Source organism: Candoia aspera, chromosome 5 (genome assembly GCF_035149785.1).
Source record: "Candoia aspera isolate rCanAsp1 chromosome 5, rCanAsp1.hap2, whole genome shotgun sequence".
Classification (NCBI taxonomy): Eukaryota; Metazoa; Chordata; class Lepidosauria; order Squamata; family Boidae; genus Candoia; species Candoia aspera.
This window is the reverse complement of record NC_086157.1, coordinates 12,419,339-12,434,548: the sequence shown is the minus strand read 5'-3', so window position 1 is coordinate 12,434,548 and position 15,210 is coordinate 12,419,339. Positions and strand designations below refer to the sequence as shown.

The 15,210-nt window shown below is 43.8% G+C and overlaps 1 protein-coding gene across 1 annotated transcript in view; it reads left to right on the top strand.

Annotated features, from left to right (window-relative positions):
* Positions 1-15,210, top strand: part of NELFA (negative elongation factor complex member A) — a 41,298-nt gene that overhangs the window by 21,360 nt on the left and 4,728 nt on the right. Inside the window, exons 6-10 of the mRNA XM_063304608.1 lie at positions 1,174-1,243; positions 1,654-1,742; positions 4,100-4,211; positions 12,287-12,531; positions 13,207-13,306. Of these exons, the coding sequence (XP_063160678.1) occupies positions 1,174-1,243; positions 1,654-1,742; positions 4,100-4,211; positions 12,287-12,531; positions 13,207-13,306 (616 nt within the window). The remainder of the gene's footprint in view (positions 1-1,173; positions 1,244-1,653; positions 1,743-4,099; positions 4,212-12,286; positions 12,532-13,206; positions 13,307-15,210) is intronic.

The following is a 15,210-nucleotide window of genomic DNA, read 5'->3' as shown; positions in this document are numbered from 1 at the left end:
GTGCTGCCTGTAGAACGAAACAGACGAAACCCACTGACAGAAGATCACATTGGTTCCCATGCCCAGAGCAGGAAGTCCTGAAGTTTAGAAGCAGATCGCCATCATCGTAAATTGCACTGTACGGAAACAAGCCAGTGTAACCTTGCAGGACTGTGTAGTATTCTCCCTGCAAGCACCTAGTAACATTCTTGTGCAATCTGGACTAGTTGCAGTTTTAGGAGATCCTTCATTGGTGGTTCCAAGTACTGTACAGAACATTGCATTAATCTAATTGGGATGTAATCAGGGCATTTCACTATAGCTAACTTGTGCCTAATATATGCCACAGTTGTTTGGTGGTCTATCTGAATGGCCCTATTTACAGTTCAGGATTACTCTACAAAAAGGTTACATTTAGACAGAAGGAATCATTAAAGAAGCATTCCTAAAAGTAATTAAGGGACGACTCTATATTCGAACCACTCCATACAATAAAATTGTAATTCTTTTCACAATTAATTGGACTTTGAAATTTGTTCCTGCCAGTGTTAGCACAGGAGGAAACAAATCCCATATGCTAGTTTTTCTAACTTCTACATTCTTGCTTGCTAAAATCATTTATCCACATCATTTTGAGAATCATACATTTTATAAAACAGGTTTCCCAAACTTGGTGCATTCTCTAGGTTAGACTACAGTCTGCAGTTTTCATGTGCCTCATCCCCAGCACCTCCCGAGATGGCGCTGCTGAGATTCAGAAGCAAATGCTGTGTTTTGGCAGTTTTAAAGTTCATGAATGTTTATAAAAATGAGCACTCAACTAGAATGTAGGGCACTTGTCCTGCAGTCTTTGCAGATTGGAAAAAAAGTATGGCCACAGAAGCATTTTTTAAAAATGCAAATGGAGATGGTACGTAATTAACTGTTAAAAGAGAACGCAAAAGGTTTTTTTTCTGATCATTGTTATTTTAGGGTTAGGGCTGACCCAAAAACATTCTTGGGTGTTGTACAGTAAAGTGGAACATCAATGCACACGCTAAAACTCTCCAGGCTTTGTCATTTTTAGTAACGTGCGAGCCGCTCCGACTGTGATAAATAATGCTCATCAAAGCTGCTTCGTGAAAGCATTGATACATGAAATCATCCTGCTGTGTAATAAGTGAGAAAGTGAATGTTTCCTTTATGTATTTGTAGTATATAGATATCAAAGAGCTGAATAACGTTGTTTCTGGTCGGGAAGCCAAAAGAAGAAGGAAGACTTTAGGTTGGTTGATCTACCCCTTCTCGTTTACTTGCCAGTCTTTAACCAGCGGAGGGTGACAGAAATCTCTGAGAAAGTGGAGGGACTGGGACTGAGGATTGCTTGTGGTAAGCTTCAAAAGTGGGGAACAACTGCTAACCTGGCCCAGGTTACAGAGGAGCAGAGAGGAGGGGCTGTGCAATGAACGTCCCCTGGGAAGGGAAAGGTCACACGAGGAGTGCGGTGCAGAAAATATTGCAAGTTGCAGCGCAGTTATGTAAAATATTCAGGATGCACTGAATCTTGTTAATGTAGCGAAAATGCTATTAATAGAGCCTTTTACTTGGGCTTTCCTAGAAGAACAAATCGCTGGGTTTGAGCAGTCAATTAAAAAAAGGAAACAGCCGAATTACTCTGTATTTTTAATTTAATAGATACAGATGTGGTGGCAAAGCAAGCAAAGGAAGAAACAGTTGTAGAAAATGCTACTCCAGATTATGCTGCTGGGCTTGTGTCAACTCAGGTATGGTTTTAATTTAAAGTCATTTGTTACGTCCCAGAATTTTAAAAAAAAAACTCTCTTAAGTTACTACCCCATAACAGAGTAAATGTGTGACTTCCAAACGGAAAGATGATACAAAGATTTGGGTCTTTTGCTGGCAGGATTCCTGTCTGAAATGTCACTGCTTCCTTTTTAAAACCCAGTTTCCTGGACTTTTTGTGGAAAAATGTGCCAGTAATATAATTCAAACAACCCCTAAAGGATTTGGAAGGCAAAAGGTAAATGCGATTGGAGCCATAAGACGGTGAACCCACTTTTGAATGAGTTCTATTGGCTTGCTCCCATCACTTATCCCTAGATGTAATAATGAAGAGCAAGAGGCAAAAAGGCTTGATCTCAACCCACCCTGTTTTGGAATTATCACCTCTCTTTCTGGTGATACTTTTAGGAGCGGGTATCCTCCCCTCCCACTCCCTTCAGTGGGAAGGGAGGACCAGAAAATCACAAGGGAATATGTAATTCCTTTTGAAATTAAGATGTGACAGGGCACACAGCAAGAATGCTCTGTATCTCCACTAATACTCAGTTTGGTCTTGGAAACTGTTTAATCAACCAGCAATATTCCCGGATTCTATGGAGCAGAATACAAATACATGTTTTTGTGTGCAGATGAAATGTTGGGTCTTTTTTTACAACTTTGCTTAAATTTGTTGAAACTGTACAGCAATATATCAAATACTCAGGGTATAGAATAAACTGGAGTAAGTCCAGTATTATGCCAATTCATAAAAATGTTCCCACTGATAGGGGAAAAACGTAAGAGTATATTTTATGCTGACTCTGTTAAATAACTGAGAGTAATCATTTCTACTAAAAGAGAAACTAGGAATACATATCTTAAATTGTATTACTCTGGTGAAAACTGATATCAAGAGATGGATAAAATATCCTTGAGTTTATGGAGAAGTGTGATGAAAATTTCTATGGCTTTTAAACAGAAACATATTTTCAGAGTTACACCTGTTTTCACTCCTTTTAAATATGTTTTAAATTGGTAAGTTTTTTTTACAGAAGAAACAAATATCCAGAATTTCTCTTTGAAAGCTATGGCTTCCATATTTTAAGTTTCCCATTGTTAAGGTTGATCATATTTTTTAATTTCAACACTGTATTGGAAAGAAATGATACTGAATATGCTCCATTGTGGGCTCAATTTAACAGTTACAGGTAGTCCTCACTTAATGACAGTAATTGAGACCAGAATTTCCATTGCTAAGCGACGCAGTCGTAAAGTGCAACATCATGTGACCTCACATAATGTCACTTAGCAACAGAAATTCTGGCACTTCCAGTTGCCATCGTTAAGTGCAACATCATGTTGCCATTTGTGACCTCCTGCTCGCTTCCCCATTGACTTTGCTTGTAGGAAGCTGGTAAAGAAGGTCGCAAATGACGATCATGTGACTGCGGGACACCATGATGTCATTATTGCGAGCTAGGCACCAAGCACCTGGATCACAATCATATCACAGCAGGAATGCTGCAGCCGTGGAAAGTATGAGGGCCAGTCCTAAGTACCACTTGTTGAGCGCCATCATAAGTTCCATTGGTTGCTGAACAAGTGGTCATTAAGCGAGGAATACCTGTATTAGTTAATATACAGTTTATCTCTCTCTCCCTCTCTCTCCCTTATAGGAGGATATTGTAGTGTTCCCAGCACCTAAGGCTGCTTCACATATTTGGCTCTTACTAGAAAAAATTAAAAATTAACTCTAAATCTCAGGGGAAAGTGATACAAAAATTCTTATTTTAAAATGGCAGGAAGAGTTTTGTGTGGGGGGAAATCATGGGCTGAAATACAGGATAATTACACTTAATCGGTTAAGGTGTAATGATACTTTTAAAACTTGTTTTGAAAAACTACAAAAATAATATAACTTAATAAAAATAGCCCAAACTGGCAATATATTTCAATAAAGCATCTGTTATTTTTCTTGTTTGACCATGACAATTTATCAGCGTCTGAAACTCCCAAAATTGCATCTGTGCCGGAAAAGGTTTTTCAGAGGCTAAGCCAACAATTCATTATCAAAGCTAAGAAATATTACCAAAAAAATTTAATTTTTCTTTCTTTTTTTTCCTCTCTTCCTTTCTTTTTAGGTTTTCACGGTTTCTAATGAGTTTTTGCTGGATGGGGTTTTTCTTTCTATAGGTTTAAATGACATTTAAATTTAATAGTTTGATAATGACTTGTATCATCATCATTACTTTTTGTATTAGTTTAGTAATTTGAATGGATGGATGGATGGATGCAGCAAAACTGCTACTTTCCCACTCTTAAATAGCACCAAATAGTGTTTTGTGTGTTCCTTTTGCAGAAACTTGCTTCCCTGAACAATGATCCTGCGCTTGCTTCTACGAGTTACCTGCCTGCGGCGCCCAGTGCTGTGCCGCCCTCCTCTTATGTCCCGAGTCCTGACCCCCAGCCAGGTCAGTGACCACCTATGCCTTTGTGAGAAAAATAAGTGTTCAGATGAATGGCCCCGTTTAAACCAAATTGAAACGTAAAGGAATGGGGCAACAACCTTGGAAGCTATCTCACACCCGCTTCTGCAGCTTCTTCTAACTTTTATCAGTGGATTCCCATAGCAACCCACGAATCTCTGTATTCGGGACGTTTGATCACTCCCTTCTTCCCACCAAGACAGTGGCTTTCTTCAGAGTAGATAAGTAGGGCGGAAAGTAACTTGAGAGCTGTGGCTTATGAATATGTATGTATGCCTGCATCGTCATAGGAATATGTATGCTTACATCATTTCCCTTTCTGTAACGTATAAATATCAGTGCATTCCTTTTGTCTGCAGGGGAGGCACCCACCATTTTGGTGAGGACCCCTCCAGTGCGCACTGTATCAATAAACACTGCAGTCAGCCTTGATTATTTCTGCTTCGAGTCCTGTGTTGATTCCACAGAAACTGGTGTCAGAAGTGAGATCCACAAGTTCGAACTGCGACTGGAGACGACAGCAGGGCACCCTTTCAGGGTGAGTGTTGGTGTGTGCTTGATCCCATGTCCCTTTCCCGCTGCCACATAAAGGCACCATTAGGAATGTGTGTAAGGCAACAGTCTGTGTCTAGGGAAAGTACCGACGGTGCTCAGGCAGACTGTGAATGGTGTCTGTGTGTTTCCCCTTTACGGGCTGTGCAAGAAAGTGAATGAATGTGTAAGGGATCATAAAAATCTGATCCTCCCCAGTCGAGAGAAACAGCTCATTAAGTGGATCTAAAGGACCAAAATAATCAATGCAGGAAAAGGAAAAGCCAGCAAAGGGGAAGAAACTCTGAACCTGGACACAGGCAGGGATTGGAAAATCAGATAAGTAAACAAAAATCTGAATGGGAATTAGTGTCCCCAGGAGAAGCACCGGTTTGGACCAGAAGTGGTTAAATACGTGGAACTCGGTGGTCATACTTTGCACAGGGCTTGGAAAAATACACCGGACACCTTCCATGGAAGGAGAGGTGGTCTCAGTGGGGCTCTTTGACTCAAGACTGCTGGAGGCAGTCTGAGTGCAAATTGAGATGATCGCTCAAAGACTCTGCCCTCCACCCCTTCCCTTGATCTGCCAGCTCCAAAGAGACGAGGATTCCCTGACTGCTGTCTTGTGTCCTCCGGGGAGGAGCTGTGGGAAAGCAGAGTGGGAGTGTGGGACCCACAATCGTGTGGGCACTTCCACCTGTAAGGCCTCCGCCCGCTGGAGAAGGAGCTGCAATCGGCTTTGATGGAGCTGATCAGGTATTTGAGAGCGGAGTGCATGGGCATGGAGGAGAAGCCTCAGAGCTTCCTGCTTTGCGAGAAAATCAACTAGACGGAATCACAAAAAACCAACATGAAAAGCGAGCAAAGCTGAAAATGGCCAACACCACCAACAAGCTGGTTTAAAGAAAATTCCTGCAGGCTTGGGATGCCAGATAGCTCTCCCTTCAACTTGGAATGGGTAAGAATCAAGCTATTTTTTAAGCAAAACTGGCAGAGGTTTTTGGAAAACTGGTAAACAAAATTGACAAGAATAGAGAACCTTTAACTATTGTCAACTGAAACTTTTAAACTTTTTGGAAAAAGAAGCAAATAAAATAAAACTGGGCTATTGATACTGTCGGGTACAACTTTGGGGTGAATTTTGTCCCTGCAGTTCAGCGGCCAATTGTAACGCTGTCTCAAGATCTTGTAATTCGACCAAGAAGCAAAATTAATCCTATTAAGAGTACTTGAAGAAATACTATTGTTCGGAGCTCTGATGAAACTCACGCTACATTTTATAATCAACCACCGGAAGAACTTTGAAGCATGCTCAGAAAAAGATCTTAAAGCTATAGCAGTTTTCTTTTTGTGAATTAGTTTGCCACTGACTTTTGCAATTCGGGCAAACCTTGCAAGGCTCTAGCTTGAAACCATCAAAGCTAATAGAAGATTTGGTATACAGAACGATTTAGTACCGTGCCATTACAGTCAGAATAATCAGCCTTTGTTTGATTCACAAATATGTTAGTAATAGAACAATATATTTGTTTTTGTTCACCTGTCTCCATATACCTTCCCACCTGTACACCAGGACAAGGCACTTCTTCCTCTCAGCTGAGAAGTGGGAGGAAGGATTCCTGTGTCTCTACAGGGCTGTGATAGACTGCATGCAAGAACAAGCAGGGAGGTGTGTTGTTGTTGTTATCTTGTCAATGTTAAGGCACCAATTTGTGTGGATTTGTGTGGGCATGCAAGGTTGAGAAACTGTTTTGAGTTGCAAAGAGGAAGTTTTAGAATCATTTCTGTCTCTCTAAAAGCTGAATTTCTCTCTGTGGTGAATGCAGGCCCTGACCACGTATACATCCACCATTCATTTTGAGTCTTGTGTATATTTTGTGTATTGTGTAAATTGAGTGTATATTAGAAGAAAGTTAAAAGGTTTCTGTTGGTTCCCTGCCGTTTGTTTTTCGCTGTTAAAGTGTGTGTGAATTTTTTTTCTTTCTATCCTCTCTTTCCTTCCTATTTGCCTCCCCTCCAGACTTTACATGGGATTTGCCCTCCACATGCCTGCCTCTCACTTGCTTGTTACAATTGCTTGGAGGTCAACAGGCAGAGGAGGACAGAGGGGAATATTCATACCCATAAACTTCAATCTTTTGCGTTTGCACTAAGCTTTCATTGAGTGCCTCTACATGTGCGGAGTCCAAATTGATTCCTGATGAATTATGACTTTGTCTCCTGTTGGCTATAGTTCTTTGCAGGCCACATTTAAAACTAAAATGTGATTACATTGCCTATAGGACTGCACACCCCTGAACTGGACTATTTCAGAACCGGTGGAAATTGCATGTGAAGTGGAAAAAGGAGAAGGTGAAGACTTTGCAGGCTTTTTGCCTGTGGTAGCAGTCAAGGGGGACCAGGCAAGTGGCAGTGCTGGTGGGATGAAACCAAAAGGGAGACGCCAATTGGGGCGAAGAGAGATGTCCCGAGCAGCAAGGAGGAGAGTGGGAAGCAGTAAGGTTTGAGGGAAAGAGAGAGAGAAAAGAGGAGGGGGGGAAAGTAAGGTTGAATTAACAAAAAAAGTGAATCACCCCACCCTGGGAAAAGGGGGAGAAGCAATGCCCTCTCCCGCTAGCAGCACAAAGAGGCTTGCAGCCATTAATTAAGATTTTAAGAATAGGGGCTGCTAGGAGAATACCACTTTAAGAGCCGTTAATGAGGTGACTGTGACTATTTCCCCTCCACCTCCTGCTCCGCTAACTTACACCCCTTTGATTCAGAGACTGTTTCTGTGATGAACCCAGTTCTGAATTCCCCTAAATACAAGCCATGCAGGATATGAATTAAGTTTATTCAGTGAGAATCAGCATCCAGTTCCAAAGCGAAGTCATGATTAACTTTTGGCGCGCAGTTCAGCAGCTTAAGGCTCCTCCCCACCCACAGCACACCAGCAGCAGCTTTCTGTAACAATCCCCCTGATTGCCCCCCCTGCATGCTTCTGTTCTGCCCTCTCCAGAGGGTACAGGAGCCTGACCTTGACAGTTCCCCTCATCCCCATCTCTCTCACCGGCTGGTACAGGAATGCCATTCAGCACCACCCCCTCCTTTCCTCCGTAGCAACAGCAATTCATGGCAGGGTGGAACCTTTGGATTAGAATACCTTACAAAGATTCCAACCTGACAGTTTCCTTTTGCATTTTTGTTTGATTTGTTTCGTTTTCCTTCTCCTACAAGCCAGGAGATTTTGACTGTTGAATGGGAGAATCCTGACAAATGTAGCCTTACTCTGTTTGCAAATGCATTAGCCGCGGGCTTGAGGGCTCAAAAGGAATAGTGATTCAAGATTTATTGTCACATGTTAACAGCTCCTGAGGGTGTACAGAGTGCATTGTTTTCACTGTTGGGATTTCAAGAGACTGTTACTTGTCTGAGTTTTAACCTTTTCCAGCACAACAAGAGTTGCTACCTGAATAAAAAGAGACTCTTTTGCAGGGTATCCACCACCCCACACCTCATGTCCACCCATCGCGTTCCACAGTTTGGACTGATTGCCCGAGTCGTTATCTGAGGCTGCCCAGGAAAGACTCAGACTCCTTTTGGCAGCCAACCCAACAGCCGGTGAAGGTGAGGGCACAGGCTACTCCAGCACTTTTTCTTTTCACACAAGCTGAAAAATGAACTCCTTACAGATCGTTGTGCCACATTGCACAAGAGTGCTTGATGCCATGCTGCTTTATTGGCTGTGCACCTGGGGACAGCTGATTACAGACGCTTGTGAATCCCTCTGGGGTTGGTCCTCTATTGGTGTTACATTTTGCAGAATGGGGTCACAAAGCTCCACCAGCCAAGCTACAGTTTTGTTTGCCTAAAGTCGCTTACCTGGACTACATTATAAACCCAGGCACAAGACCACCGTTCTCTGCCAGAGTGGACGTTCCTCTTCAGTTGCCTCTGCCTTCTACCAAGCGCCAGGTGAGAGCCTTACTTGGACCTCTCAGTTTCTGTAAGCCTTGGATACCAGCATTTGGCAAGCTGACTGAACTTTTTTGTGATTTTGACTGCTAAAGAGGGGCCTGTAGCCCACTGTTCTGTACAGCTGGACCATGTTGCTTGTGATGCCATCGGATGCTGAGAGCTTTGGCTGCTACTGTCCTTCCTGTTCAATTATCAAAGCCTTGGTTACGGGTTTTCCATGAACTGTTTTTTGTTCCTCTTGAGGTTGCTGAACTCCAGCCTTCACACATCAGCGTTTAGCTGCTTATAAAGCAGAGCTTCTAGCTGCTCCAGGTGTGACTTTGAAGCAGCGTACAACTTTGAATCCTGTAACTCTGCTTCCTGAGGCTACAGATGATGGAAGTTACCAACATGACTGTTTGCAGACCATTAACCTGGTAGAGAAACCTTGCTCAGATTTTGCAAATATGCCCCTACAGAATCCTGGCTTTGAACTCTCTTCAGGTGGTCTTCCTTTGTGGCTGACAGAATCCATTTAACAGGGGCTGCTTTAAAAAAAAAAAAAAAGGGCAGACATCTCTGTGGTGCTTCATGGAATGGTTCCTCCCGGATGGTTCCTAAAGGGCGACCTATTGCCCCACGTGCTTTTCCTCATCTTCTGGCTCACCAACTACATCTGAAAGGACATTGTGGTACCCAAGCTACTGTAGACTGGCTTGCTCTTGGAGCCTATGTGGAAACTTCTCGAGCTGCTGCTAGGCCAAGGACTCCTAAAGGGGGGCTTCCCTGCCACCCATGGTTGTGGGGAGAACTAACTGCCCCACAGTTTCTATCCTCGCAGAAGCAGCACAGAGAGCTCTGGAAGGCAGCGGGGGCTGCCGTTCTCTGAGTGGCCAGAGCCAGGTCCATTCCCGCCGGGAGCAGGTGTGCTGCTTAAAAGTTCCACTGCAAGACTCTCCGTCCAACCTGGGAGATCTGCCCCTGATTTTGCTGACCACCCAGAGCCACTGTCCTTAGGGAAGGGAAGAGTTTCTGGATTCCTCACAGGCTGAGATTGTCGGACCCTTGCCACTTGTTTGGTGAACTTTTTAAAATCTTTGTGGTCTTAAGGCCACAAGCCGCAGAAGCAAGCATTACCAAAGACATTCTAGGCTCTCAGGAAGTGAGCAGAAGGCGGAAGAAAGGCGAAGTTTTGACCATGAAACCCTGAAGAGCTCTGAAGATAAATTCTAATGGACTTAGAGGGAATAGTAATAGTTTAATTTTGACATTTAGGCTACTGCAGCTATCATATTTAGCTTGCTTTATTGTTCGTTTCTTGCCTGCCTGCCTGCCTCACGGAAAAGCAATCGCTCTGCTACTTAACTGTGTTTATGTTGATCAGTGTGGCTTATTTGCAGTTGCCAAGGTGTAGGATGCCGCTGTCACTGAACTGGCTGCCCACAAGTAACTCTTACTTAACCATAGTCCATTCCATAATCTGCCTGGGGAACCTTTCTGTGCCACTGAGGGGACAAACTAAGATTCTACAGCTTTGTAGGAGTACCAGAGCAGTTTTCAGAGGTGCTCCGTACCATTTCTAGCCCACCCCCAATACATGCTTCACCCAGCCTTAAATACCTAGGACAATTCCTTCTGTAGGTTCAGTCGTGGCCACCAAATACCAGTGGACCAACCAGGGTAATTTGCCAGGGTGCAACTGTGTGCGAGTGTTTGGAAGTTCCTTTCACGCAGTACCAGTTGTCCAAAATTACCCTCGTCACAAATCCAGGTGAGTGTGTAGAAACAGACAGAAGAATTTCCAGGGATGTGTTGTTGTACCTTGACTGACAATTCCTTATAGCTAAAAGCCACTGTGCAAGATTTAAAGGACTTGGCAAAGTGAGTTACAGAACAAGCCCCCAGTAATTTATGGGTTAGCTCTTGGTTGCCTGGCACAGGGTGGTTACAAAACTTGGCTTTATGATGCCTAGCTCTTCTGGCCGTATGTATAGTGTTACTCTGCACTGGGCAAAGTGTGTTAAGTCTTTTCAGCAATTGTTTTCAGAAGTGTGTAAGGCTAACTACTATTTTTCTGTCAGAGTTTGCCCTTCTGAGGGCAAAAGGGGGGAGAACTGTGAGAAAAATAAGTGTTCAGATGAATGGCCCCGTTTAAACCAAATTGAAACGTAAAGGAATGGGGCAACAACCTTGGAAGCTATCTCTCACCCACTTCTGCAGCTTCTTCTAACTTTTATCAGTGGATTCCCATAGCAGCCCACGAATCTCTGTATTCGGGACATTTGATCACTCCCTTCTTCCCACCAAGACAGTGGCTTTCTTCAGAGTAGATAAGTAGGGCGGAAAGTAACTTGAGAGCTGTGGCTTATGAATATGTATGTATGCCTGCATCATCATAGGAATATGTGTGCTTACATCATTTTCTTTTCTGTAATGAGAGCCAGTTTGGTGCAGTGGTTAAGGCATCAGGCTAGAAACTGGGAGACCCTGAGTTCTAGTCCCGCCTCAGGCACAAGCCCAACTGGGTGACCCCGAGCCAGTCACTTTCTTTCAGTCCTAGGAAGAAGGCAGTAGTAAACCACTTCTGAAAAACCTTCCAAGAAAACTGCAGGGACTAGTCCAGGCAGTCTCCAAGAACTGGACATGATTGAAAGGATTTTTTTAAAAAGTTATCAGTGCATTCCTTTTGTCTGCAGGGGAGGCACCCACCATTTTGGTGAGGACCCCTCCAGTGCGCACTGTATCAATAAACACTGCAGTCAGCCTTGATTACTTTTGCCTTGAGTCCTGTGTTGATTCCACACCTTCAGTGTCTGGGACTGGACTGTTAGTAGACGATTTAAGAGCACATTTTAGAATGGTGAGGTAAATATATATGAAGTGATTGCAGAGTTTGGCTTTGTGAACATTTGAAGGTCGCTGTTGTTGAACAACATTCTGTCCAAAAGCAAAAAGTTCTGAAGCAATCAAAATAAAATTAGAGGAAGAAGCAGAACTTGGAGATTGTAAAAGAGCCAACCTCTGAGTTACAAGCTGGGTCAGTAATTCTACCTAGCTCCCTTAAAAAAAAAAAAGACATGAAAGAAGTATCTATAGGAAATGGGCAGTTGTACCATTTCACTTTTTCTCGGTTCAACAATAGCATGGGAATATTCCCTTATTTCTCTGGGAGTATATCATGGTTTTGAAATGATCGTGTATTCCTCGACATAACTCCTGCCACAGTCCTCCTGCGTCTGTTGGTGTTTGCCAGTAGATTCTTTCTTGCACTCTTAGTAAATGCTGAACATGTGTCAGTGATTTTCTGTAGATTTGGTGCTTTCCTTAGTTCTGTGCAGCTATTTGCAGCTTAGAATTCTGCGTAAAACAAGTCCTGGCCTGGGGTTGCTACAAGAATCCAAATGTAAGGAAAACAACCAATATGTGAGGCTTTTTAAGGGGTTGTGGTGGCAGTTTTGTGCTGAATAAGAAGCAAATATAATGTTGCTCCTTCAGGAGGAGGAGGAGGAAGTCAGGAGCATAATGGAGGAAAGGTCTGCCCCTTCTACTCTCACAGCCTGTTTGTCCTGACATCCTTCTGTTTCAAACAGCTGGATCCATTCGGGAACCCTTGCAAGTTAAAGAGGTTAAAGAGGAAGCTGCTTCAGCTGCCACAGCTGCTGTCCTGACTCCGTTTAAGCAAAGGACGCCCATGTATCATAGTCAGTCGAACATAACTGTTGCCGCAGCAGCGCCAACAGAGTCTCCGGTAACTCCTCCGGTCACCTCTCCGGCCACGCAGGGACCACCAGCCACTCCCCAGGAGGCCCCCACCAAGAAGGGCCTCCGTCTAACAGTAAGCCGTGGGCATCCTCGGGTCGTAGTTGGGGGTTAGTTGACATTTGATTGGGGTATTATTTCGTAAGGAACGAGAAGGCTTGGGTAGCCATTTTTTCCATAGGACAAATCAGTCAGTACTAAATGAGGCTGCTAATGTCGCAAGGCAAATGCATATTACTTGGCAGCTATTGAGGGTTTCCCCCCCATGATTTGGCTCTGATGCTAATACAAATACTGATAATTTATTTATTTAATTTAGCCAGACTGGCAGAATTTGTGACCCAGCAGGGCTTAATAATTCCTGTTTTTTCATGTATGACAGCATTATTATTTGATGTATTATAGGCCTGTTCATAGGCTTTGTTCTGTTCCTTAAAATTACCCCTACAAAGATCTAATGGATGGAGTGTATCTCTGTCATGGAAGATAATTATTGTAAATCACCACCATCCCTTTCAGTTGATGGATTTATTGAGAAAAAGCAGGTACTGCCACATTACTTTCCATTAGATGAAAATTACTAAGATGTTCCAGTTTACAGGAAAATAGGCAATGCCAGGGCTGGGGGTGGGGTAAAACAAGGTCAAGATGGCAGCACTTATCTATTTAGGCAAGTGAGAATTTCAGTAATGCGGAAATTATTTTTCTGCTGTTGTTTTCAATGGAATATATTCTTGAAACTCACTTGCAGAAGGAGCAATTGTTTGCAGCACACGAAATATTCCAGACAGCAAACAAAGTTACAAGGCCAGAGAAGGCTCTGATACTTGGATTTATGGCGGGATCCAGAGGTGTGTATTCATTATATTCCTCTCCAAAGGATTGCTGAGTGAATACTGGTGCAGACTTTCACGGCTGGTGTCTCTTGGGCAGTGTTGGTCATTTTTGGGGTCCTGATTCCTGATTGGTTCTTTGTTTGTTCTGGGTTCTGGTTGGTTAGTCTGAGCAGCTGAGTCCCAGTTGGGTTCTTGTCCAGGCAAGTTTCTGATTTGCCCATTTTGGGGGGCCGATTCCTGGTTAGTCCTGCTTTTGGGCAGGATCTCGGTGTGGTTCAGGACAGGTAGCCTGATTTTTGGGCTCTGCTAGTCTGCAGTGCCTCTCACATTCCCACAGTCAGGTGCGGAAACTGCCTTTTGTGGTGCCAATATATTTCTGTCCACAGATACAGGGGATGTGGTAGACCCCTGGTGCCATGAGCGGGTCTCTACTGTCCTTAGCTGATTGGATGATTTCCTGGATTTTCTTAAAAATGACTTGTTGAGCCTGATTAAGGTGTCTTAACTCTTCAAATAGTTTCTCGGGCTTGCAGATGAATCTGGCATGGTCACTTAGCATTTTGATTATGCTTCTCTTCTGGCTGGAATCTTTGTGTAGGTAGCGATCCATATGGATGGGTTTCCGGAATACCGTGTGACTTAGCTGTAGGTTCTTGGTTTCAATGATTAGGACATCCAAAAATGGGAGTTTTGCATCCTTTTTCCACAGTGAATTGAATCTTTGGGTGGATGCCATCCAGGTGTTCTAGGACTTTCCCAAGTTGTTCTTTACTATGGATTACTGATGTGCTGATCAAGGAGCTATTACCACGTAGCAAATAAATCTCCCTTGAGAACATCACCAACCTGTTTCACCACTGTCTCACTACTCACTACTTCCAATGGAATAATGAATTCTATGAACAAATTGAGAGAGTCACTATGGGATGCCCCCTGAGTCCAGTCATTGTCAACTTCTTCATGGAAAAATTTAAACAATAGGCACTGGGCATGGCACCCCTAAAGCCATAATCATGTTTCCGGTACGTAGATGACCTTTGTGATCTGGAGCCAGAGAAGCATGATCAAAATGCTAGGTGACTGCATCAAGACACATCTGCAAGCCTGAGAAACTACTTGAGGAGTTAAGACACCTTAATTAGCCTCTACAAGCCAATGGATACTCCACCAGTGAGATCAGATGAGCATTACAACCAAAGTAGGAGAATACAGGAAGTCCTCACGAAATGACCATTTGTTCAGCGACTGTTTGAAGTTATGATGGCACTGAATGAATGGCACTTATGCCCGGTCTTCGAAGTTCTGGCCATTGCAGTGTGTGTGCCCCCATGGTCATGTGATCAAAATTTGGGTGCTTGGCAGCCCAACTGCATTTACAACCACAGAGTGCGCTTCAACTCCCCACATCCACACCCATTTCCCTCCCATCTCTGCCCTTTTGGCTGCTCCATCACCCCTCCTGCCCCTGCCACCTTGCTTTCCACCCTACGCCCCCACCGCCCTGCCCTCCATGGCCCCTTCAGGAAGAAGGCTTGGCACGGCCAGCAGCTGCCTCATGAAGGGCCAGGCCGGGCACTCCTTGTCAGCAGTGGGAGGAAGAAGACGGCGAAGGTCAGCTGGGAGCTGCAGGGGCAGCGGAATGCTTGGCAATGGAAATTCTGGTCCCAGTTAGTGTCGTTGAGTGAGGACTGCCTGTAATAACAAAGCAGATCTATCCATTGGCAAACCACCCCAACAGGAAAGGTATTTCTCGCCAACACAGAGAAGGTCACTGACCAAATAGAATTATTGGGAAACCACAACCTTAAAGCCATTTACAGGCAGACTAAGAAAATCCAGGAAATCATCCAATCAGCCAAGGACAGCAGAGACCCACTCACAGCATCAGGGGGTCTATCGCCTCCCCTGTAGCTGTGGAC